The sequence below is a fragment of the Aulostomus chinensis genome, chromosome 14 (assembly GCF_037954235.1).
Source record: "Aulostomus chinensis isolate RoL2024-O1b breed Wild chromosome 14, RoL_Achi_v1.0, whole genome shotgun sequence".
Classification (NCBI taxonomy): domain Eukaryota; kingdom Metazoa; phylum Chordata; class Actinopteri; order Syngnathiformes; family Aulostomidae; genus Aulostomus; species Aulostomus chinensis.
Genome location: NC_141333.1, coordinates 12,612,773 through 12,635,362, shown reverse-complemented (window position 1 = coordinate 12,635,362; position 22,590 = coordinate 12,612,773). Strand labels below are relative to the sequence as shown.

Genomic DNA, 22,590 nt, shown 5'->3' with positions numbered 1-22,590 from the left:
CTCAATTAACTGTAACATTTGCATATATGCACGCAGAAAATAATGAGATAACTAGATTGGACAAATGAGTCATACATGTTTTTTCATATCATGTGAGTAAGTTACTCCAAATAAGTAGTAGATGGCCCTGCGATGGACTGGCACCCCCCCCCCCCCCGTGACCCTTCATAGGAATTAGCGGAAGACAATGGATTATTATAAAATGATGATGATGATGATGATGATTATTATTATTATTGAATTACTGAGAAGAAAAAAAAAAGATTTTTTAACTGATCTACTAAATTCTACTGTTATAAGTGTTTTATCTGAATGGTTTAATTAAAAAAACACCTTTTTTCTATAGGTTCAACACAGTTATGAGTAAACTGGACAAATAAGACACACATCTTTCGTAACGTTTTACTGGTATTGATATTCTCAGTAGCTGCCATTTCATCTGACCAGATGACTCCAGATAATTGCAGATACTATGACTTCAAATAAAATACCCCCCCCCCATTTTTTCCATATGATTATTTAGATGAAAATTTAAAATACTTTTTAAAAAAAACAAAAAACAAAACAGTTGTCATGTTTAATCTCAACTACAACACTGTAAAAATGTTAGTAAAATGTAAATTTTAGAGTAATTATATGTGACATTGGTTCAGAGTTACTGAACACAACATGAAAGCTATTGAAAATTGATTATTTTTGGATGAGAATAGTCGTATAAGATATTACAAGCAGTAAAATCGTTAAAAAATTTAGATTTTAATATTTTTCCGCCGAGGTTAAGTAATAATATCTGGCATTTATTTGGAGTAACTGAGACTTACATCGACCTCATGACAAAAATGATGCTAAATGATCGATGAAATTTTGCAGGGGGTAATCTTCGAAGTTTTACGGTAACACGTCAGGAGCGTTGACTCAGTCGAGCAGACAGCTGATTTGGGAGGTTTGTCCCACGTCAGCATCCGTGCACGAGTGAGTTTGCTAACGTCATTGCCCGCGCAGTAGTTCGTTTGATTTTTTTAGATTAAAAATGTTTATTCTGCTGTTTTTTCCTTTGACCTTATTCCCGGTGTGCAGGGCCGACGACTGTCCGTGTGAGAGGCCGGAGCTCTGCCAACAGATACGCCAGGAGAGAGACTTCGAGGTAACGTCAGTCTGTTTTATTTTTGGGCTCTTAAAACAAAACTATGACTCTTTAACCGTTTAGAAGCCTTCTCACAGTTTTTAGAGTAATCAGAGTCATTAGCAGTCGGATACTGACAGTGGAAGCAACTATTAGCTTGTAGCATTAACCTTGGTAGACATCTAGTGGCTTCTAGTGAATGGTACAAAAACAAATAGCCTGTAACTCTTTGGAAAGGAAAATGGAGGCTACTTTTGTTCAGTTTTGAATTCTCTCTCTCTGTCTCAGTCAAATTAAAATTTTTACTTTTAGTTTATGACCTTTTTGTGAATTTGTTGGTCAATTTAATATAAAACCTTGCAAACAGAGCATAAGACCTGACAAGCCATAAGCCATAACTACAGATGTCTGTTATTGTAGAGTTTTACTGCCACGCAATCATCAGTGTTAAGTATTGTTGTTGGCAGGAAATAATTTCAGACTTTGCTCAAAGTACACAATTTTACATTACCTGTCACATATTTGTTTGGTTTAAGTTATACTGGAATTCTACATCTTTGTTTTACTACATGAATGATTCTTTCATAATAAATACTTCTTGTAATATTAAATGTGTCAATCTTGCTGGAGAAATGTAGTTTAATATCATAACTACTATCTTCACCTGTATTTTTAACCATTGGGTCTAAATTTGATAAATGTCCATGTGTTAGTCCATGTGACCAAGATTTGTAGCAGTAGTGTATGTGGATACGTAGTACATTCTCACTTAAATAAACAAACAATAATTAAAAAAAGAAATCTCACAATGTACAATGAGACTCTATGTTTAGGATTCAAATATATCTGAACAGACTTTGTTGTATTTTAATATTGAATTATTTGGGGGAAAAAATTGTATTTCACTTATTAAAAAAAGGTTTCTGGAAATATTTTAAAACACATTTTACAAACTTGATGTCATTTTTCCAGACTTTTTGTGCCCAGGTGAACAAATTTCAACCTCAGCTGGTTGCAGCGGGACAGAGAAGTGAGAAAGAAAACCACCCACTGCCTCTTGCTTGGTTCCTTTTTTTAGGAAACGGGCCAACAAATTCACTCCTGTATATGAAGTAGCATGGAGAGGAAGAGGTTCACGTTCTGTCCGTTTGTGTTTGCAGGTGTTTGTGTTTGACGTGGGAGGAAAGACATGGAAGTCCTACAACTGGAGCATGGTGACCACAGTAGCAACATTTGGAAAATATGATGCTGAGCTGATGTGTTACGCTCATGCCAAAGGAGCACGCGTCGTTCTCAAGGGTAGGATAACTTTTGTTTGTTTTTCTGTTCCTCACAACCAAATAGTGTAGAATAGCTTTTGTATCACTCCTTTCTTGTACATGTACTACCTGTCCTCATCTGACTTTTTTATTGTTGGTTATTAAAGGTGACGTTCCCCTCTCGTACATTGTGGACCAAACCAACAGGACAGTGTGGATAAACGACAAGGTCAATTTAGCTAAGATCCAGTTCATGGACGGGATCAACATAGACGTGGAACAAGCAGTGGAAGCGGATTCTCCAGAGTATTTTGCTTTATCAAACCTGGTCAAAGAGACGACAGAGGCTTTCCACAGGGAGATCCCTGGTTCTCAGGTGAGGGAACAATGCTTTGACATGATCGCTGTGAACAGGTGCTGACGAGACTCTAGGTAAATATACAGCCCGAGAGCCGTCTGAAACCTGCTCACATGTACTTCACCCTGATCATTTTAGGTATCATTCGACGTCGCCTGGTCACCAGACTGCATCGATAAGCGCTGCTATGATTACGTCACCATCGCCCAGTCCTGTGACCTGCTGTTTGTGATGTCCTACGATGAACAGAGCCAGATCACGGGGGATTGCATTGCGATGGCGAACGCTCCGCTGACTCAAACACTCAATGGTTTGTTCCGCTTCTGGAAAGTGAAAGGACTGATTATATCATCATATATCAGCCAGTAAGGGCCTGTTTTCTATCCTTCCAGCCTACGAGCAGTACTTGAGTCTGAAGATTGATCCAAAGAAGCTAGTGATGGGTGTGCCATGGTACGGCTACGACTACCCCTGTCTCAAACTCTCCCAGGTAGAGTCACACAATAACTCCAACTTCATTTTAATAGTCTTTGTTTTTGAAACATAATATAGTTTCTGAAAAATACAGATTGCTGTTGGTCCTAGACTGCAGGTTCATCAAACATCAGTTTATCGAAAACATCAATTCCCTATTTTGGAGGTGATGGCACAATATGAACAGTAAAGTTACCAAAGATTTTAATCGTTCACTGTGTACTCAAAAGGCAGCACGATGGTGCGGTGGTCAGCACTGTCGCCTCACAGCAAGAAGGTTCTGGGTTTGAGTCCCAGCACAGGATCTTTCTGTGTGGAGTCTCCATGTTCTCCCTGTTCCTGTGTGGGTTCTCTCTGGTACTCCAGCTTCCTCCCACAGTCCAAAGACATCAAGAGGGGACGAGGCTGATTGATACTCTAAATTGACCGTAGGCGTGGCTGTGAGTGTGAATGGTTGTCTGTCTCTATGTGTTGGCCCTGTGATGGACTGGTGACCTGTCCAGGGTGAACCCCGCCTCTCGGCCGAAGGCAGCTAGGATAGGCTGCAGCCCCCCCACAACCCTTAACAGGATAAGTGGAAGAAGATGGATGGATGTTTACTCAATTCTTTCCCCAACATAATCTCTATCTGCAATTCGTGATTGATTATAGGATTATGTTTCCCACCTTAGAATGTTGATGTTTTATCCAAAGCAAAATATTGCTGTCATTTAGTTGCATGTTATTGTTCAAGTGGGTTGTTGCTGTCCTGTACTTTTAAATGCGTCCGCATCTAGAAAAAGGACAAAATTATGATCATTGCCTGCATGAACGGACAATAAAAGTTTCTTGAGTCTTTGTGTCTTCTCCCAAACCAGGACGGTATTTGTTCTATCGCTAAAGTCCCATTCCGCGGAGCTCCTTGCAGCGATGCAGCGGGAAGACAGAAAACATACAAGTGGATCATGGAGCAGCTCAGCAGCTCACTGTCAGGCCGGCTGTGGGATGACAAGCAGCTGGCTCCTTACTTCAATTACAAGGTAGCTTATTTTGTATTTGATGTTTTAACTTGGATGTAATTGTACACGCCGATGGATCATCAGTTAGTAAATTGTACTGCCGCCTCAAGAATGATTTGTCTCGCTGCCAAGTTGGAGCTTAACTGACTCCTCCTCCATGTAGTTGTATAAATTCCTTCACAACAACTCAGACGGGGGCTTTTCATCTGGAGTGTTGGCATCCACCCCAGCTGCCACAGTGTCACTTCACATACATAACAAGTCGCTCCTGTGAAACAGCAATAAAACACTCCTGTTAAACCTCTTCAGGGTGTGTTTTGCCACAAGAGGTTGTGCTACATTTTGGCGTTCACCATCTTCATTTTTCTCACCCAGGACCAGAATGGGCAAATTCACCAAGTTTGGTACGACGACCCGGATAGTCTGTGTCCCAAGGCGGACCTCGTGCGAGATAAAGGTTTGAGAGGAATCGGCATGTGGAACGGCAACATCTTAGACTACAGTGATGATCCAGTCGCCAGGCAGCAGACTGCAATGATGTGGAATGCACTGTTAGGATGCTAGCTAGGAAACACTTGCGGCGCTGCAGAAATGTACACCACCCCTCAGCCTGTTTTGTTGCTAAGTCAACAAATGTCTTTGTTGCATTAACCCTCTGAGTTCAGAGATGCAAACTTGCACTTCAGAGTTTATAGCTGCCTTTGAATGAAGCGATGTCTCAGACATTCCCCTCTGACTGTGATTTATACTTCATGTTTGTAATTATTGAGTCAATGAGATCAAGTCATTTTATGTTGTGATAAATAAATCATTTTCGGATAAATCTGTGTTACGTAAATATTAAACTTAGTTTAAGCTATATTTAGCCATAAGCTTACAGCACCTGAGACGGATGAAAACAATGGCAGGAGCAACAACATTGCAAACAAAATGAACTATGTAGCAACCTTATAAATATCTAAAGATATAACATGTATTGTTTAATCATTCAACATTTTATTTTTTCTGAAGTCAACAACAAATTTCCAGCTTGACATGCAGACTTAGGAGCTGCTTTGGACTTGTACTCTGTCCCGAGTGGCAGTTCTAAAGCTCAGAGAGGTCACGGGTCCAGGATGAGACGACTGGCTCTTCTTCTGGGCCAGTTCAGCTTTCAGCGCCCTCAACTCAGTGGCAGCCTGTTTCCTCAACTACAAAACCATTGGTGGAGAAATAACATAGTTAGCTGATGAAGTACAATATTCTCTTTCTCAGTTGTTGAAACTTGATGAAATGACCTTGATCTCAGTCACCAGCTTCATTTTGGCGTCTTCTATCTTCCTCTTCAGGTTGTCGATCTCGTGGCTCTCAGTCATGATCTGAATGATGAGCTCGTTCTAAAAACACAATCTTGCACTCAGTCATTATTTTTTTTAAATATAAATTTCAAGATTTGAATACATTGAATATTTCACCCATTTTCTACCGCTTATCCTGTTAAAATGGACTCAATTTTATTGATTATTTTTTTCTACCTTAGCGGCACTCGAAGCGCTTTACAGTGTCATCTCATTCATGCACACACTCACACACTGATGGTGGAGGCTACTATGCAAGGCACCAACCTACTCCATCCATCCATCGTCATCTTCCGCTTATTCCTACACATTAAGGGTCGCGGGGGGGCTGGAGCCTATCCCAGCGTCAACGGGCGAGAGGCGGGGTTCACCCTGGACAGGTCGCCAGTCCATCGCAGGGCCAACATAGAGAGACGAACAACCATTCACACTCCCATTCATACCTACAGTCAATTTAGAGTATCAATCAGCCTAGTCCCCAATTGCATGTTTTTGGATGGTGGGAAGAAGCCTGAGTACCAGAGAGAACCCACACAGGAACAGGGAGAACATGGAGACTCCACACAGAAAGATCCCGCGCCCGAGTCGGGACTCAAACCCAGAACCTTCTTGCTGTGAGGCCACAGTGCTGACCACTGCACCACCGTGCAGCCCGCCAACCTACTTATCAGGAGCAATTATGGGTTCAGTATCTTGCTCAAGGACACTTCGACATGGGGTTGAGGATCAAACCAGCGACCCTTTGGTTGCTAGACGGCCATTCTACCTCTGAGCCACACTGCCTCATAAGGGTTAAGGGTCGTGGGGGAGGCTGGAGCCACCCTGGATGGGTCACCAATCCATCAGGACCAACACAAAGAGACAGACAACCATTCACACTCACAGTCACACCTACGGTCAGTTTAGAGTATCAATCAGCCTCGTCCCCTCTTGATGTCTTTGGACTGTGGGAGGAAGCTGGCGTACCAGAGAGAACCCACACAGGAACAGGGAGAACATGGAGACTCCACACAGAAAGATCCTGTGCTCGAACCCCGAACCTTCTTGCTGTGAGGCGACAGTGCTAACCACTGCACCACCGTGCTGCCTTGAATAATTCCATAGATGCTATTTAATTCACCTTGAGGGAAGAGCGGCCCTGCTTCCTGGGCTTGCCTCTGTTGTCTCGGGCCTGGAGTTGGTGCAGGAGTTTGTTGTAAAACGTCTCCAGTTCTTGTCGCAGGTTTCTCAGCGTGTCCTCCAACGGTGCTGTGGCCTTCTTTGTGTCAAAATATTTCTTTTTCCAACTGTCACGTGCTATTAGTAAGAATTCAGCGTTAGTGCCAATAGTTAGGAGGAAAAATCCCCCCCCCCCCAATTATTTTAACAAAATGTTATGTGAATATCAGAACCTTAAGAATTAGACTTGATAATAGGTTGACCCAGATTGTTCCACTTTTTAAAATTTTTTTTTTAAACTTACCTTGGTTCCTGCGGTGTCGGTTCTGGGCCAGCAAGTCTTTGCCTTTTCTCAGCAGTTCTTGTCTTTTCCATTCCAGCTGCCTCCTCTCCTCCCTCACCAGCTTGAGTTCCTCCATCAGTTCTTCTCCTTCCAGGAACAAACGTGAGATGAGTTTAAAACAATCATCACTAATCCTCCGTGTTTGCCCGAAGTGACAGCTTACTGTTTGTCTGGAAATCGGGAGATTCAGCAGATTTACAGGTGGCCGTATCCAGGTCTAGACCTGGTGGGGGGGACGTACACCGGACAGGCCGAGACAGCACAGCTGGGCTCTCTGTTGCCTTAAAAACGGGCAGTAAATACAACAACATAGACCTGATGTGAATAGAGTTTCATGGCCCTGCTGGTTCCAGGTCTTTGTTCACCTCAAAGACCTCATACACTCCTGCTGGCAGAGGAATTCCAACAAAACAACTCTCCGAACACTTCCTGTCTACAGAGCTCTCAAAAACCTTCCATGCAGACGACAGCATGTCTGCTGATGGATGTTTGAGATGATTCATACTTTACCCCACTTCTGTCTCTGGCTCCGCTCAACTTAAATGTGTGTGTATCTTGTGATTTCCTGAGCCTGCAAACAGACATTGTCAGAGGAAGAAGCAACAGCAGTTCCACAGTGATTCACTCTGATCCCCACAGTGAATCACTGTGGAGATCAGAGTGAAACTTTTGACTGCATCGTACCCATCTGTGACAGAGAAGCCTGAGTCTCTGTCCTCTCCAGATTCAGCTACTTCTGGATCTCTGGCTGCTCGGCTTGGTTTGTGCTGGAGGGTCTTCTTTCTGCAGATGTCCTCTTCCTGCTTGGAGTCCTTCACCTGAGCTGAACCGGCCTCACATACTGAAGAGGAAAAAGACTGCAGTTCTCAAGCGCATAAAGAGCTTGGTGGCAGATGCAGACATCTTTTCATGTGTCACTTTTAAAGTTGAACCATCAATAATTCCACATTAAATCAAGCTAGAATTAATGGCTCTTCTCGCTAGTTTAAAGTTATTTTACAGACTTATATGGAATCAGGCAGGTATTAGGTAGCTTTGGATCTTTGGATATAAAATATAATTCCATTGAGCATCTTGGCGTGACTGTTCATCGTCGAGTCCAAGTCAACATTTATATCAAATTTAAAAAGATTTGCATGAATGGGACAGAATGACAAACAGGCTCAGGGTGCAGCAGTTCAGCAAGCTCACAAATGAATACATTGAATTAACAAACAAAAGTTACACTTTCTCAGCAAGGATAAAGCTGAGTTGGGTGTGTGCGTGTGTGTGTGTGAGAGAGAGAGAGAGAAAGAGAGGTGTACACAACTTTTGTCTCCTTGTGGAGCTGAAAAATTGTGTTTCCAGTGCAAATGGAGCCTGTTTTGCACCTCCACTAAGAATAAAGGTACAGTTTCTTGTCTGTGTTCAAAGACACACTTCATGTTGCTTCTAACGTATGGACGAACAGGATTGTGGAGCAAATGTGATATCATGTGTACCTTTATTCAGTGAAGCTGTCGGTGCTGCAGCCCTCTGATTCTGTGTCCTTCTGGGACAAGTTCCCTTCTCTACCCACTCAAGCTTACTAGTGGAGAGAACCTCCTCTTCGTGTCCTCCTTCAGCCTCTGAGGAGGTGTAGCTCTGCCGCTCATCGTCTCCTTCTTCCTCTTCCTCCTCTTCTTCTAGGCTGGAGGCGGGGAGTGGCTGATGGGTACACTGGGGGATGTGGGGGAATTTAATATGCTCCTTTGTCTCTGCTGGTAAGCTCCACGTCTTGGAGGGGTAATAGGTGTGGTGGTCTGGGGAGCTGCTGCTGGTGTCTGGGCTGAGCGACTGGGAGTAAACGCTGCTCTCCTCCACAGCAGGCAGCAGGTAGAGCTCCGGCTGTGCAGCCTCCGGACAAGAGGGAGCAATTATGTTACCTGAAGATCATCAGGTCACATCACAGGAAAATGTGCACATATGACATCTAAACAGTACATACATACGGTGGAGCAAAGGTTTTCACTTTCAGATCTCTCTCCTGTTTACTTTTGACCTGCAACATTACAAAAAATGTAGTCGGTGAGAAGCACGGAGGGATGTAAAGTGTGCTCTCTCACACACACACACTCTACACCCTTGAATGCAGCCTGCTTGGATAGCCAACTTGTTAATCAAACTGTCCGCATTGTCTTTTACTACTGTTTGCCTCGTAAAAGATACAGCCAGCTATTGAAGACAGCCGATGCACTCACCAGAGCCAAATTACGCCCCACACATTTCAGGAAGGAGAATCTGTCGATGCTCCTCTCAGCTCCGAGAAAAGCCCCGAGCTCACTCCTCAGAGCTTTGAGAGTGATATCAGGATAAACTCTGACAAGAAAGTGATTAAAAACATTACATTTCTGGTTAAATAATACAATTTATACATAAAGATATTGATTCTTTCTGGGTTAAACAGACCACTTATGGTCTGAATATGATTAAGAGGTATTGAGTCTATATTTTCATCCGCACCATTTCGACTTCACTGATACTTTGAGCATTCGTATATTTTTTTATTATTAAAAGATTCACTCCTTCCTATTTCTCCTCTTCATGCTGAGTCTGCCGAGGCGTCATCAGTGAAAACACAGAAGTAGAAAAGTGTTTCGTTATTTAAAAAAAAGAAGCTATTTTAACATCAAATATATGAAAAATAAATAGAAAACAAACATAATAGGGTCTTCGCCTGAAGTACTTTCAGGCTCAGGTCCTAATAATAATTTATTTACAATTGAAAAAGAGGTTTTTACTTAAGAAGAACTGAATGATGTGCACCACTAAATCATCTTTTAGAAATGTTATGGTTTCAATACATTTATTGTTTGTGTATGTACATTTCTATTTTTTTTATTTTTTTTTTTACAAAGAACGTCATATCCTTACGGTGTATGCAACTACACTGCGTGTCAGCGCAGCCTCAGGGTTTTGAATGATACGTGGATTAAACGTATATATTTGCACAGTTTCACCTGATGAAGCCAGCAGATATGAAGTTGTCTATAGCTTCAGCCGGGACTTTATTCAGCTTCACATTCCACTGGTCATCAGGCACATACAGCACATGGAGCTCAACAAACTAAACACAGAAAAACACTTTCAAAACAACAACAACAACAACAACAACCCTGAAACATACATGCAGAGATAATATTAAAAAAAAAAGTTGCTGCAGTCAAATAAATAACTTATCAATTTAAATTCGATGCATTCACATCCCGGTGGATCCTCTGTAATCTGTGATCCATGTAAAATTTCTTAGCCTACCTTGCAACTTGTAGGTCTTCTGTCCTCAGGATATCTCACTGACTCACAAGACAGCTCCATCATGACCAGTCCACCTCAGTGGGAGAAGCGGGGCGATTCTGATGCCTTTTATTATGAGCGAGGAGACGTGTTTGCCTGATGAAGACGTGGTCTCCCTCATTGACACCCCGAGTGGGACAGTGGAGTTTCTTTTATGAGAGTGCCAGCTCCGGTTGCTCCGGCGCTGATGATGACAACTGCTGCAGGAGAAAGACGCTAATTTGGAGCTGACGTGTCGTCGTCGTCGTCGCCCCCAGTATAATTTCGTGGCTTTCTCATTGAACCAATGACACGTTTAATCATCTTACTTTTTCATTAGAAACGTTTGTCCTCTTCTTTGCGAGAAACACCGGATATGATTGGTTTCCACCACCTGTGTCTATTTCACCTCTTTAAATGTGAACTCCACTGTTCACTGCAAATTGTATATTGACTATATTAGTCTTTTTTTTATCTTGGAACCGAGCTTTGTTGTGCTGTACTTCATCCATAATGTAACCCATATATGTGCAATACGAAACAAGCATTTTTATATATACTTACTATATATACTTACCCTGTTTACTTTTCTACTCATATATACCGTGTATATATTTTTTTAATTTGTAAATTGAGCTTGTTCAAGTTTCCTTGATCTGTTTTCTGCCCCCCCCCCCTAATAATAATAATCATAGTAATAACAGAATTTCCCAAGAATGGGATGAGTAATGTTTATCTTATCTTACAGGGCGCAATTGTAAAATTATAATCAAGCGTTCACGTTCACCTCGGAAAACTATACCTCTTGTTTTTATTTTTCCCTTTGTCTTTTTATTCACGTTTGACGCAGAACAATGTCGTAATGTGACGTTTTGGCCAGCACAGGTACATATCATAACGACAACTAAACAAATGTGCTAATTATTGACGCTTAGTTAATAACAAAAGCACAAAAAAGTCAAAGCTTTGCATTTCTCCTTCACAGCTCTAAATTTTGTGTGAATCTAAAAACTAAACCTGAGAACAGCTTCTTTACGTTTACCCAAACTTTTTATGTCCTCTTTTTTTACGCTGGAAAATAAGTTTAAAAGCTGTTGAATTTGTGTGACAATTTTCCAACATCCCTTGAAGGCACCGTCAGCGAACACGCCTTTTATCTAACCGGAAACTGTAGAGGGAGAAGTAGTTAGCTAGCAGCTAGCAGCCACAAGTTTATAAAGTTTCATTCTCGTGATTAAGGGGTATTTAAATCGATAAAAAACAAAACAATGTCGAGCTCATCTAACATTGTAGCGATGAAGAAAACTGTCCAGCAGCTTCGCCTCGAAGCTGGTATCAACAGAGTCAAGGTAAAAATGATCTCATCGCGGTTCAATTTCAGGGCGTGAGTTGTTTTCGGCTGTTTTACTCCTCGTCTCCACAGTAGCAATGTTTCCACTCAGCCGTTCGTCTCTGTGTTGGAAATACATAGTAATTTATCAACATGCGTAACTATTATCCCCGTGTGTTCTCAGGTGTCCCAGGCCGCAGCGGACCTGCAGCAGTTTTGCCTTCAGAACGCCCAGCACGACCCTCTGCTCACCGGCATGTCGTCCAGCAACAACCCGTTCAGACCGCAGAAAGTCTGCTCCTTCCTATAGCAGCACCGGTCTCGGTGAGTCCCCACCACGATCACAATAACGGTTGTGATTACGTTCATTACGATACTCATCGTTCCGAAGTTGTGCTGTGCGGATACTCAATGATCCGTACCTGTTAACGTAAAATGATCAAAAACCTCAAGACTGAACTGATTCCCATTCCAGCTCGTTCGAACTCGTTATGGCTGCTACAGTTAACACTCCTACCCAACAGTAGTTTCACGTCTTCATTAAAATATTGAATTGTGACAAGATATAACAGTACTTCCACTGCGTCTAATGACTGCAGCGCACATTACGAACCCCTCTCTTCTTTTGAATCTACATTTTGACATAATTTAACCTGAAACATTACATCAAGTGTACATAGCTGATGTGAAGCATGTTTTAAGTACTTTTAATATTATTGAAGTACTGTCAATATTTTGAACTCTGCAGGTTTTCATCAATCTGGTGCCTCATGGATCTGGGCTGCAGGACCTGCACCTTGGACTGGAATCGCCTCAGGAGTGTTAGGGAATTTGGAGAAAAGCAACTAACTTAAGTTTTTGGTTGATGTTGTTTAGCTTTTTTTTTTTTTTTTTTTTTTTTTACACCTTTGTAAAATTTAATAACAAAACATTTCCAGGTGCTTATGAAGCACAATAAATGTCTTAACTTACTTGCATTGAAGTAATTAACCATATCACACATGTGCCTTTTTGAATTGTCCTTTTTTTTCCAATCCCAATTTACAGAATAAATGTTATTTCCACATTTTTTCCTTGCAGTTTTTTTTTTATTATTTAAAATAGCTATGCATATTTTTGGAACTTTTGAGACATTTTGAATATGTTTTTCATAATTATTTTTGGAGAAAAGTCCTGTTGTACACAAAACTAACTGCACCGTAGAAACAGTTTGAACCACTTAGCCGTTGTCTGATAAAAGTGAACTGGTTCATTGAGAAACACAAAAAGCACCAGCTGATTGGTCAATTCAGGATTCTCTGATGTGCCCTGGGTGAAAGCTGCAGATGTGAGTAAAATCCAGTTGTCGACTGAATATCTAACTGTACAAGTTGAACCGTCTCTGATGGAAGTCCATCCATGCAGACACAAACAGCCGTTGTATTGTCCATTGAAAGAAAAAAAAAAAAAAGACATTCTTGTTTTGCTTTCAAAGCTGGAACTTCCGTCTGCAGGCATCCATCTCATGACGCTGGAAACACAAGTGTATTTTTTTTTTCAAAAATTAACAAGAAAAGCCTGCAGCATTTAGACATTTTGTATTCCAAATAATCCCATGTTGTTCAGGTACATTGGTCAACCCATTAAATTTCATAAGGAACTTTAACTTTATTTTGAAAAGTACTATATATATATATATATATATATATATATATATATATATATATATATATATATTGTAAATAGTGACTGGCATCAAAAAACCATTTTGGTGCAGAGAGAGACTCACCTTCAGGACCCACTCATACTCTCCAAATTTTGAGTCAAAGGTGCCTTTCTGTAGAGAGCGGAGTTTCAGAGTAAAACGAGGCCCGAGCTCCTGAATACCGACTTTCTTCTCATTCTTGAAGATATACCTTTTGGAAATGCAAATAATTTTTTTTTTTTTTAGGGAAACTGAAGACTGATTTTCTAAACAAATGAGTGGCAATGGGACAATATTGAAAAGTTCACCTGTGAAATCGGAAAAAGATGAAATCTCTCTGGTTGTGGAAGGTGGCCACCTGTCGTCCCACAAACTGGGGTTGTTGTGGGAAAAGCGCGGCAAAGTGGCGGCCGATGCTGTGGCCCAGACGCGTGGTGAAGTTGTTCAGGATCACCTCTGGAGAGTGTTCGGATGGATCCTTTCCTCGTCTCTACGTAGAGAAAACGACAACGTGATGTGAGGAAAAACTGATTAAAAACACCAAGGCGATGAAACTGTGCTGACTATTTGTGGACTAAATCGTTTGTAAACTCAGACTTCGAAAGTTACCTTCATTATTACAGCATTTCAAATTTCCACCAAAATCACAAAAAAAAAACGACCATCATTCGTCAGGATAAAGCTCTTCTTACCTTCATTTCCTTGCGTAGTCTAACACTGCTGACCTTGAAGTGTGCAGTTGGCCCGTCGGGTAGGTGACAAAGAACCATTCCATCTTACACTTGTAGTTAAGGAAGCCAGAAAAAAAAGAACCCGCTGAGGTTTTCTCGAGGTTAAATTCTTACTCATTTTCAAGCAGCATTCATGTGGTTTTGCTGAGTAGCAGTGGTCGTGGTGGTGAATTCAACAAATGCTCTGGTGTGAGATTTAGTGGAGTACCCCACACTGTAGGCAAGGGTCTTGTTTTTCTCGTCTTAGCTTCCTCACACTTCCTGTGCTGGGAATTCCCAGCTAGCTCCTAGTACCTAAAAGTAGCACGACAAGCCTGATGAGTTTGGTGCACAGGCATGGAGTGACACCGCTCTCTTTATCACGTTAACGCTGGATCAAACTCTTGGTTTAAGCAACACAAATGCTGTACAATTCTGCTTTAATGTGAAATGGTAAATATAAAACTTACTGAACACCATCAATCATCCTTACACTCCTCGGACACATGCATGAGAGGATACTGGGCACTTTGCGGTCCTCGTTGATGACCATGAGGTATGTGAAGTTCCTGGCAACACACTGGGGAATGATCCTCTTCAGGGCCAGACCTCTTCTGTAGTAAACGTAGGCGTTGGGGATCACGGTGGCCAGTTGCTCACAAAACCGCACTGTCCTCTAATAGAAAACACACAGAACAACTGATGAGGAATTGTTTCACATGAAGTACCAATGGTCTTCCGTTTACCATCCAGGTGATGCACAGCGCCAAAAGTCGAGTGAGGCAGCAGCAGCCACTCACCCCTCTGGGTCTGTCCGATGTTGTGATGAGAACTTTGGGGTTGGTGAGCCCGTTGAAGTAGGCAGAAAATTCATCTGTTCCCTCGTCAAAAGCAACCTACAAGAGGAAGGGAAAGCACACACAAATGAATCCCAAATATGAACTGAGACGGTCTGATGAAGGTCAGAGGAAGAGGTGGCCTACCTCTTCATCTTCTGGGTCAACCGTCGTCTCGTCGTAAACTCTCTGGTTCTCTATCGTCTTTGGGACCTCTTTAGGTGGTGCCTTCATTTGGAAAGAATTGAATTATAGCTTATGGTGCATATCAATTTCATTAGCACACTTAAATGTAAAAAAAAAACCCACTTATAAGAGGTTAAATAATAGAAATTCATCTTTTGTTATCTGACAGAGGGTAAAACTCACCTTATCACCTAAAGCTTCTCGTTCTTTTTTCTTCTTTTTCTTCAGCTGCATCTTTTCCTGACACGTAAAGAAAAACGTTTTGAGACTGAAACCTGAAATCATATTTTCATTGTCAGTTAACCTTCACAAGTCTTCTTCACGTTGAATGGAAGAAAAACTACAAATACGTGCTACCAGAGCTGAGTGAAGCCTGCTTGCTTGCTAAATCTGTTTGACCAACGATCACAAAAGAAATAGTCGACAATTTCCGCGTGAAAAAATTCAGTTATTAATTTATGTATCAACCCAAATTTATTCAAAGTATTTTTGATGGAGTTAAATAATTATAAAAACAATAGCGGATTATTAATTATGTTTTAACTAATTGTGAGTGTAATGTACACCAAACCACTGAAATGTATTATGTAATATTTTAGTGTCCTTTAACTGATTGTCAGGTAAAAGAATCAAAAGTTAGCAAAGGATTTAAATATTCATGTACCTCAACATCGCGCAGGTTCTTGAAAAACTTCAGTTTTTGTATGTGGCAGACTGCAGCGTTACCTAGCAGTACTGGTCTGTAACGTAATGTTCAAACAAATAAATATCAAAAACGTTTAAATACTCCACAAAATACCTTTCTTTTCTCCTGCTTTAGCTTCATAAACATAAAGTGTCGTCGCTGTTTATTCTTGATTTCAGAAACGCTGAAGGTGGGGGGGAAGACGGTGCCTTCTACGACCTCTTTCTTCTTCTCCTCTTCTTTCTCTTCCATGTTGCTGCCCTCAGGCCGAACAACACTCTTCTTCTTCTTACCCTTTTTATTCTTCTTTTTCTTTCCTTTGCTGTCGTCCTGAGTTACGGGAACCTCAGTAATATCCATGTTCGTGTGTCTGTGTCTGTTTTGGCTGTTTTCACGTGTTAGGCTGCCTGTTAACGCGTTCACATCCGGGTTGGGGGAAGTTACTCACTTCACTCGTCAGACGAAGAAAGGGTGCGACGCCTAGTGGCCAGGAGGAGATGACGCTCCATAATTCACATTTCTTAAGGCATTGGTAGATTATTTAAGTACATTTTCAAACTGAGACCCAGTTTTGCAATGTGTGAAATGTGAAATTTTTAATTTCCATATCACATGGAATTTGATGCAAAATAAACAATCCACACAAATACACAAAAGAAGAAAAGAAAAGGAAGAAATATACAAATGTTATGACAGCCGAAGCTAACAATTTCCTGTTCATTCTTTGACCCACTCAGTTGCTATAAAACACTGACAGGGTCTCCTTCCACACCAAGCACCTCAAAATGAAGCAGACTTAACCTCATGACAACAATCCATTTAGAGTCGTCCCATCTCCGGTTTAACAGCCAATGTACCAGTCTACCACCTCTCTGAAAGCCTTATATATCACTGGGTTGAAGGAGCAAACCAGCCCCCCACCACGCCACATTTGGGCTCTCACCCTGTTCAAGTCCCCCAGGCAGGTGATCTGGTCCTTATACGCCCGTGACACACACCACTTTGAGTGGTCGTAGTAGGACTTGAACGGGACTGATCCAGGAAGATGTATCCTCATGACGTTCATGACGTATTTTGGAAGCGAGCAGTTGGACGGCAGCGCATGGGATTGCTTCTGCCAGCTCTCCACCAGCAGGTCAGCATCCAGGGCCTGAGCCACCCAGCCTGCATAGATATCTGAACCACGGTGAATGTGGATGAGAAATGAAAGGCAACGTTGGGTGAAAATAAATAAGTAGCATTTTCACTTCACAACTCATAAAACCAAAACATATGACAAGTTCATGATTATACAGATGATACAATTAACTTTAGTACAAAAAAACCCCCTCAGGGATATTTTATATTTTACACCAAACATGTAACGTTCAAGGTTAATCATTTTGGCATGTTGGTTTAGAGAGTCCTTTTGAAGGAGGGGTGGGTGTGTTCAAGCACGTTACTGTTCTGTGGTGATAGTGTGTCTGCACCTGATAATGAGGCTGCACACAGGACAGTGTAGATAGTTGTGTACGGCTCCCTATCAAAGATTTTAAAGTGCCAGTAGTTGTGTGTCCAAGAAACAAAAACAAACAAACAAAAACCCTAATGTAAGAAAGTAATTTAAGATATTTATGACCAGGAGCAAATAATGGGAGAACCTACCATCCACAAAATGTTCAGACTTGACAAAACTAATGAACATTTCCCTTTGGATGGAGAAAATCTGCTCCTCTTTTTTATCATCAGCTGCTGGTGGCTTGGAGCCCTCACATAACTGGGCCAACAGAGGCAGCTTAGCCAAGAACGCAGAGGGCACCGAGCAGTTGTAGAAACGTGGAAAGATGTAGACCATCTGGTGTACTGGAGAGAGAGAGAGAGAGAGAGAGAGAGAGAGCGAGAGAGAGAGAGAGAGAGAGAGAGAGAGAGAAGAATGCATCACAAAGATTACCAGTATATCTGAAATGTTTACACGCTAACATTATTAGCTGAGTATAACCAGTCCTCTATGTTCACATCCACGTTGGGGGAAAACACAACTACATGAAAACTTTACTGCAACTTTAATATTCATTTTTATTGGGTACCTATGTATGTATTTAGTAGTCCTCAGAAGACATTCTACAATTTTCTCATCTTTCTTGCCACGTTTGACAAACAAATGATCAGATTTCTCAAAATAAACACACGTTCCTCCGATAAAGATCTTTAAAATGCTTAATTTGCTGGTAAAACATGATATTGATGATTCACACAAAACCATTGTAAGTAAGCAACATGAACTCCAAAGCAACGGACATTTTGAAAGCTTAACAAGCAATGCTGAAAATAGTATTTCTCAATAATGCTACATGCAGTGTGACTGTAAAACTATTTCAAAATTCTCCTGAGACGATTAAAAGTGGAATAAAAATTTGAATATGATATAAAATTGTAATTTTTTTAACATAATTGAACATACGCGTGGCAGGTTGATGCATATTTGGCATCATGCATGTGTATAAGACCCACTTGATGTGTACTTTTTTTTTTTGTCCTTTAAGAAAAAACAACAATAATTTCAAATGGAAGTAAGGGATATTTTTGGCCTCAATATTTTGACTCACCTATACGCAGGAACTGTTCATAATGGTAGGACACACACAGGGCGGTCTGACCATTGACTTTGCCAGAGGAGGGGTAAACATAGCCCACCTCAGGGAATGAGGGAAAATGTGGTATACTGTGTGACAGCCAGAAACCTTGAGAGTGGTCAAAGAACAGTACCCCTGTAGGATTCACACACACACACACACACACACACACACACACACACACACACACACACACACACACACACACACACACACACACACACACAGAGTTAACCTGTAGCTGCACCTGCACGTATCAAAGTCATGTCTCTGCAGTCGCTGATCCCGAGTACACAGCGGTTATCGGACAGTTGCTCTTTGCCCACTCTTCCCCCTCATAATGAAACCATATCGATCTTTTCTATTTGCTGATATCTTCACTTACACAGTACTTTGTCAGCGATTATCATGCACACAGAAGCATGGCTTAAGCTGACCTCAAATAATGATAAATATCCCTAATTAACATGAAGGTTTTAGATCTCTCACATATGTTATTCCTTTAGTGGAACTATTTTGTACGACGCAAACAATCTGGGATTATTAGACTTTTCATGTAGACCCTGTGAGCATACAGAAAACAATGAAATAATCCAAAAACTATCAGAATCAGAATCAGAATCAGAATCAGAATCGGCTTTATTGAGGACAAAATGAGTTTTTTCACCTTTAGTGTGTCCGTATTCTTTGATGTAATCCAGGACCGGCGGTGCATCATTGTAGAATGCATACACAGAGCTGTTAGACTGAAAAGAACACACAGACCACATGAAGAAGTTTACTTTTCAGTATTTCACTCTAACTTCACAGCAGTGACAAGGAATTTTGAGGCTAAAATTATGGCAGTGATGATGTTTTTTTTTCCTCAACAATGTGGCGTGTTGAGGCTTCAGCACACTTTGATTACTTCAGACGAGCAGCATGGAGGAATTTGATGGTTTCATTAAACATTTATTGTCCATTTAAGAGTTGGTCACTATCTACTTCCACAGTTTGGGAGATTAGTGCAGCGCCTTTAGCTGTGGTATTCCAGCTGGGATTTGGGGACAAAAAAAACTTCACCTAGTTCACCTGTCGGTATGATGGTGAGTAGACTATGACTGAATTCTCATTTTAGGTGAACTATCCCTTTAAAAAATGTTCTTGTTTTAAGAACTGATGCACAATATTGCAGTATTAGCTGATATTTGAAATGCCGATATATTTCTACAACTGACTCAGCTGATAGCCAGGATTTACTGATGTCGATGTACCTGTATAAAACATATTTCTATGATATTTACATACTGGGACCAATGTGAATGTAAATCCATCACTTATTCCAGTGTGGCTGCTCCTCTCCGAGAAAACAGAAGAGCATCTGGAGACTAATAAACTTCAAAAGTTAAGAGCAATGAGCATCTCTTCCACCACCAAAACCAGTGAAGAACATAGTCTGACCTTGTAAGCCTGTCCCTGGTAAAGCTGGTTCAGCGTGTTCCCTATGGCCCCCTGACTGGTGTTAATCATGAATTTACTCAGCTGCCAGCTCTCCACTGAGGGGTCCAGGTACATGTAGTCCACCCCACTGCCCACCTCATCAATCTTATACCTGGGCAGCTTGTAGATGATGAACCTGCAGCAGAGAGAAACATATTAAGCATTTATAGGGGAAAATCCTTCAACAGGTTTTATATCAATCACATGCCTTATTCAGTTGAAACAGGGTCGGCAATAAGGAGTTAATCCGTTCACTCATATTGAAATAGTTTCATGTATCATATCAACTCACCAATCGACAGGCTCACCCGCTTCATTCCTACAGGAAATATCACTCCTACACACTGTGAAACACAAAAACATCAGCCAACACGAAGCGGCGTGAGAGGCCATCGTGAACGTCTCCCAAAGCTGAAATGAACAAATTTACAATCTTTTTGTCAGGTTGAGCGCTTCATGATTGAGGAACAGTACTGTAAAAGTAATCACTGTACCGCTGACTGCAAAGGCAAAACAGGAAGTTATAAGAGGTGGTCACATGACAGTAGAAAACTGAAAGAGTTTGGGTTTACTTTAGCGTATCCTGTACCTTTCATTTGTATTCTGTCTTTTTAAACCTTTCTTAGTCTTTCGTATACGTTGTTATTGTTGTTTATCATTGTACTATGGGCCTTCCATTGTGCCCTTATATAAATACACTACTGTTTTTACTTACCCAGACAGTTCCTCCTATTCTTCAGACAGAACTGTTCAAATCAGGGAAGCGCTCAAATGGAGAGAATAAAAAGACAAAAGACACCTCTTTGTTGAACTCTCACAACCATTTTTAGTGAAACTGATAAAGATTGACTAAGACGTAATCCAGATAGTAAATCAGTAGCAGCTGTTTACCTGCTGGAGAACATCGGACCCAAAATCCACTCATTCACTAACATTGGCACATAAAACTGTAGACGTAATGATTTAGTGGAAGAAACTCCAATGCACGATGAAAAAAAAAATGGGGTTTTTTTCTATTAACAAACTCAAAACTTCCAAACTTGAAATATTTTACCTGCAATTTATGGCCTTTTTAAAGTGTTTTTGCTGTCAATCATGAACACTGATCAGTTTTTCTCCCTGATAGGTAGATAACTTAGAGTGAATCGGTGTAAAATAAATGAAATATATGAATAAAAAAATGACAAAAAATGAAATTCACACTTTCTCTGCCACTTATTTTAGAGGAATTTTGTGAGACGGAGGCACAAGAAACATGCCGGAGACTCAGAGATGGCTTACACTGGGCGCTCTACTGAACGTCCAAGAGGTACAAGGTTCGCTGGGAGATGAGGTTGAGTCAGCTTCCCCAGAACATCTGAGTCCAACCACCCGTAAACAGTCACACTAGTAATGTCGGACACTACCATTGAACACCTAAGTGGGACATCCGGCACAATGTGACCTTCTCGCAGTCTAAACACAGCTATGCATCAGGATATCGCTGGTGTCGTAAGGGTCAGCTTTATTACCAGTAAGTATTCTAACGACAAATTAGAAAAGAACTTCTGGCAAACGCCACAGGTTCACGCCCAGCCTCAGCTCATGGCCTGGAGTCAGATCAGCTCTTAACCTTACGGACGAATTATGAGGATGAGGTCCGAGGAAGCGAACAAAGGATACCAGATGAAATTACTTATCACTTGTGTTTTTTTGAATACACTTGCAGCGTTCACATTTTTGAAGTATCCAAACACACACATGCATGCTCAGACATGTGCACACATACACACAAGTGCAGAGTGCAAGCTCAGGGTGTCAAGGTTATGCAATCTAAAAAAAACAAAACACTTAAGCTGAAACAATATAAGAAAACAAGGTTTGCAACCAAAAACATACTTTTGCGTGTCTGACTGGATATAACAAGACAAACGTGATTTGCATGTCTGTAAGTGTAATCAAACCCACACATGCGCACACACACACAAGCACACATGTACACACTGCACAGGTAAAATGGGTTCAACTTTCAGCAGCTCTAAACTCCAATAGCCTGAGTGCTTTGGGAGATCCACCCTCTCGCCCAAATTCCTGCTCCACCGGTACACACGTCTGCTGCTAGAGACGTTGACAGGCACCGAGAACAATATTCATCAGAGCAGGAAACAATGGCAGCGACTTCAGAGCAGGTAATTTAACATGTTATATATATAAAACATTGTCTAAAACATAGACTTTTTGACAAGCTAACAATAGTGCAAAGGTTCATACACTTATAAGGTCAACTCAGCCAGTCACTGTCAAACATATGCAGATTTAGTCATTAGCTTAAAGCAGACTATTATGCTCCTGAAGTAAACTAGTCCTTTTACATCAACACATATAGACACTTTTCACACAGACACATGAGTGATGTATCCACAGGCCACAGGGATGACTTCATGTGAAAAATAATTGTACTTCAGCAAACAATACAGTGAAAAGAGAGATGCAATAGATTAAATACAAGAAAAACATTTAGAAGTACAAAGTCTAGCGCATCAGCTTCCTCCTATCATAACAATCCTCCAATCACCTCCAACAGTCTGCAGACCAGAATAAGACGATCAGCCTGTCAGCCTGATACACGGGCTGATCGGCTTCAGCTCAGGTCTGTGACACGACAGCGGATAACCTGCAAGAGATGACATCATAGTGAACGTTAAAAATCCCCCAGCATTATAATTCTGTCCAACTTTGTGATGACAC

At 41.2% G+C, this 22,590-nt stretch overlaps 6 protein-coding genes across 10 annotated transcripts in view; 3 read left to right on the top strand and 3 right to left on the bottom strand.

The window, feature by feature from the left end:
* Nucleotides 1-978: 978 nt before the first annotated feature.
* On the top strand, nucleotides 979-5,111 carry ctbs (chitobiase, di-N-acetyl-). The gene is made up of 7 exons (XM_086225537.1): nucleotides 979-1,144; nucleotides 2,284-2,422; nucleotides 2,550-2,758; nucleotides 2,879-3,050; nucleotides 3,133-3,230; nucleotides 4,072-4,233; nucleotides 4,588-5,111. The coding sequence occupies exons 1-7, from the start codon at nucleotides 1,031-1,033 to the stop codon at nucleotides 4,774-4,776; spliced, it is 1,083 nt and encodes a 360-aa protein (XP_086081663.1). The 5' UTR covers nucleotides 979-1,030; the 3' UTR covers nucleotides 4,777-5,111.
* On the bottom strand, nucleotides 5,105-11,011 carry spata1 (spermatogenesis associated 1). 2 transcript variants are annotated; one of them, XM_086225535.1, is made up of 12 exons: nucleotides 10,324-11,011; nucleotides 10,029-10,135; nucleotides 9,270-9,387; nucleotides 9,017-9,070; nucleotides 8,532-8,925; nucleotides 7,735-7,891; nucleotides 7,561-7,621; nucleotides 7,214-7,331; nucleotides 7,012-7,137; nucleotides 6,670-6,845; nucleotides 5,490-5,588; nucleotides 5,105-5,402 (listed from the first exon to the last, which is right to left on the bottom strand). In XM_086225535.1, exons 1-12 carry the CDS (start codon nucleotides 10,384-10,386, stop codon nucleotides 5,256-5,258), a joined length of 1,620 nt encoding a protein of 539 aa, XP_086081661.1. In that variant the 5' UTR covers nucleotides 10,387-11,011; the 3' UTR covers nucleotides 5,105-5,255. The 2 variants fall into 2 exon arrangements, with proteins under 2 accessions (XP_086081661.1, XP_086081662.1); XM_086225536.1 differs by having other exon boundaries at nucleotides 8,619-8,925; nucleotides 10,324-11,008.
* A 461-nt stretch (nucleotides 11,012-11,472) lies between these two features.
* Nucleotides 11,473-12,740, top strand: LOC147249763 (guanine nucleotide-binding protein G(I)/G(S)/G(O) subunit gamma-5). The gene is made up of 3 exons (XM_086225546.1): nucleotides 11,473-11,690; nucleotides 11,856-11,995; nucleotides 12,420-12,740. The coding sequence occupies exons 1-2, from the start codon at nucleotides 11,610-11,612 to the stop codon at nucleotides 11,979-11,981; spliced, it is 207 nt and encodes a 68-aa protein (XP_086081672.1). The 5' UTR covers nucleotides 11,473-11,609; the 3' UTR covers nucleotides 11,982-11,995; nucleotides 12,420-12,740.
* Nucleotides 12,723-16,194, bottom strand: rpf1 (ribosome production factor 1 homolog). The gene is made up of 9 exons (XM_086225538.1): nucleotides 15,887-16,194; nucleotides 15,271-15,327; nucleotides 15,049-15,129; nucleotides 14,866-14,961; nucleotides 14,588-14,741; nucleotides 14,048-14,130; nucleotides 13,664-13,845; nucleotides 13,440-13,566; nucleotides 12,723-13,181 (listed from the first exon to the last, which is right to left on the bottom strand). Exons 1-9 carry the CDS (start codon nucleotides 16,130-16,132, stop codon nucleotides 13,140-13,142), a joined length of 1,068 nt encoding a protein of 355 aa, XP_086081664.1. The 5' UTR covers nucleotides 16,133-16,194; the 3' UTR covers nucleotides 12,723-13,139.
* A 144-nt stretch (nucleotides 16,195-16,338) lies between these two features.
* The window catches only part of dnase2b (deoxyribonuclease II beta), an 8,282-nt gene continuing 2,030 nt past the window's right edge, over nucleotides 16,339-22,590 (bottom strand). The window contains exons 1-7 of one of the 3 annotated variants that reach the window (XM_086225540.1): nucleotides 20,579-22,590; nucleotides 20,156-20,274; nucleotides 19,825-19,999; nucleotides 19,052-19,130; nucleotides 18,358-18,519; nucleotides 17,417-17,614; nucleotides 16,339-16,948 (exon numbers count right to left, since the gene is read on the bottom strand). The exon at nucleotides 20,579-22,590 is cut by the window's right edge and continues 2,030 nt beyond it. In XM_086225540.1, the coding sequence (XP_086081666.1) occupies nucleotides 16,614-16,948; nucleotides 17,417-17,614; nucleotides 18,358-18,519; nucleotides 19,052-19,130; nucleotides 19,825-19,999; nucleotides 20,156-20,256 (1,050 nt within the window). In that variant the 5' untranslated portion in view covers nucleotides 20,257-20,274; nucleotides 20,579-22,590 and the 3' untranslated portion in view covers nucleotides 16,339-16,613. Of the gene's footprint in view, nucleotides 16,949-17,416; nucleotides 17,615-18,357; nucleotides 18,520-19,051; nucleotides 19,131-19,824; nucleotides 20,000-20,155; nucleotides 20,543-20,578 lie in introns of those variants that run through there. The other 2 variants (XM_086225542.1, XM_086225539.1) reach the window with 2 other exon arrangements.
* The window catches only part of uox (urate oxidase), a 4,257-nt gene continuing 2,903 nt past the window's right edge, over nucleotides 21,237-22,590 (top strand). The window contains exon 1 of one of the 2 annotated variants that reach the window (XM_086225544.1): nucleotides 21,237-21,376. Coding sequence is in view for 1 of the 2 variants with exons in the window: in XM_086225543.1 (XP_086081669.1) it covers nucleotides 22,011-22,031 (21 nt within the window). In the remaining variant the exon portion in view is untranslated. Of the gene's footprint in view, nucleotides 21,377-21,873; nucleotides 22,032-22,590 lie in introns of those variants that run through there. The other variant, XM_086225543.1, reaches the window with a different exon arrangement.

Excerpts from the sequence above, each read along its gene's own strand:
- spata1 (XM_086225535.1), bottom strand. The coding sequence starts at position 10,386 with ATGATGGAGCTGTCTTGTGAGTCAGTGAGATATCCTGAGGACAGAAGA. Across the intron at positions 7,892-8,531 it reads GACAGCTTCACTGAATAAAG|TATGTGAGGCCGGTTCAGCT; the intron begins GTACACATGATA and ends TTTCCTCTTCAG. Across the intron at positions 6,846-7,011 it reads CCGACACCGCAGGAACCAAG|CACGTGACAGTTGGAAAAAG; the intron begins GTAAGTTTAAAA and ends TCTTACTAATAG.
- LOC147249763 (XM_086225546.1), top strand. The coding sequence starts at position 11,610 with ATGTCGAGCTCATCTAACATTGTAGCGATGAAGAAAACTGTCCAGCAG. Across the intron at positions 11,691-11,855 it reads CTGGTATCAACAGAGTCAAG|GTGTCCCAGGCCGCAGCGGA; the intron begins GTAAAAATGATC and ends GTGTGTTCTCAG.
- ctbs (XM_086225537.1), top strand. The coding sequence starts at position 1,031 with ATGTTTATTCTGCTGTTTTTTCCTTTGACCTTATTCCCGGTGTGCAGG. Across the intron at positions 1,145-2,283 it reads GCCAGGAGAGAGACTTCGAG|GTGTTTGTGTTTGACGTGGG; the intron begins GTAACGTCAGTC and ends TTGTGTTTGCAG. Across the intron at positions 4,234-4,587 it reads CTCCTTACTTCAATTACAAG|GACCAGAATGGGCAAATTCA; the intron begins GTAGCTTATTTT and ends TTTCTCACCCAG.
- rpf1 (XM_086225538.1), bottom strand. The coding sequence starts at position 16,132 with ATGGATATTACTGAGGTTCCCGTAACTCAGGACGACAGCAAAGGAAAG. Across the intron at positions 15,328-15,886 it reads TAAAGCAGGAGAAAAGAAAG|GAAAAGATGCAGCTGAAGAA; the intron begins GTATTTTGTGGA and ends TTTACGTGTCAG. Across the intron at positions 13,182-13,439 it reads AGTATGAGTGGGTCCTGAAG|CGTCATGAGATGGATGCCTG; the intron begins GTGAGTCTCTCT and ends TTGTGTTTCCAG.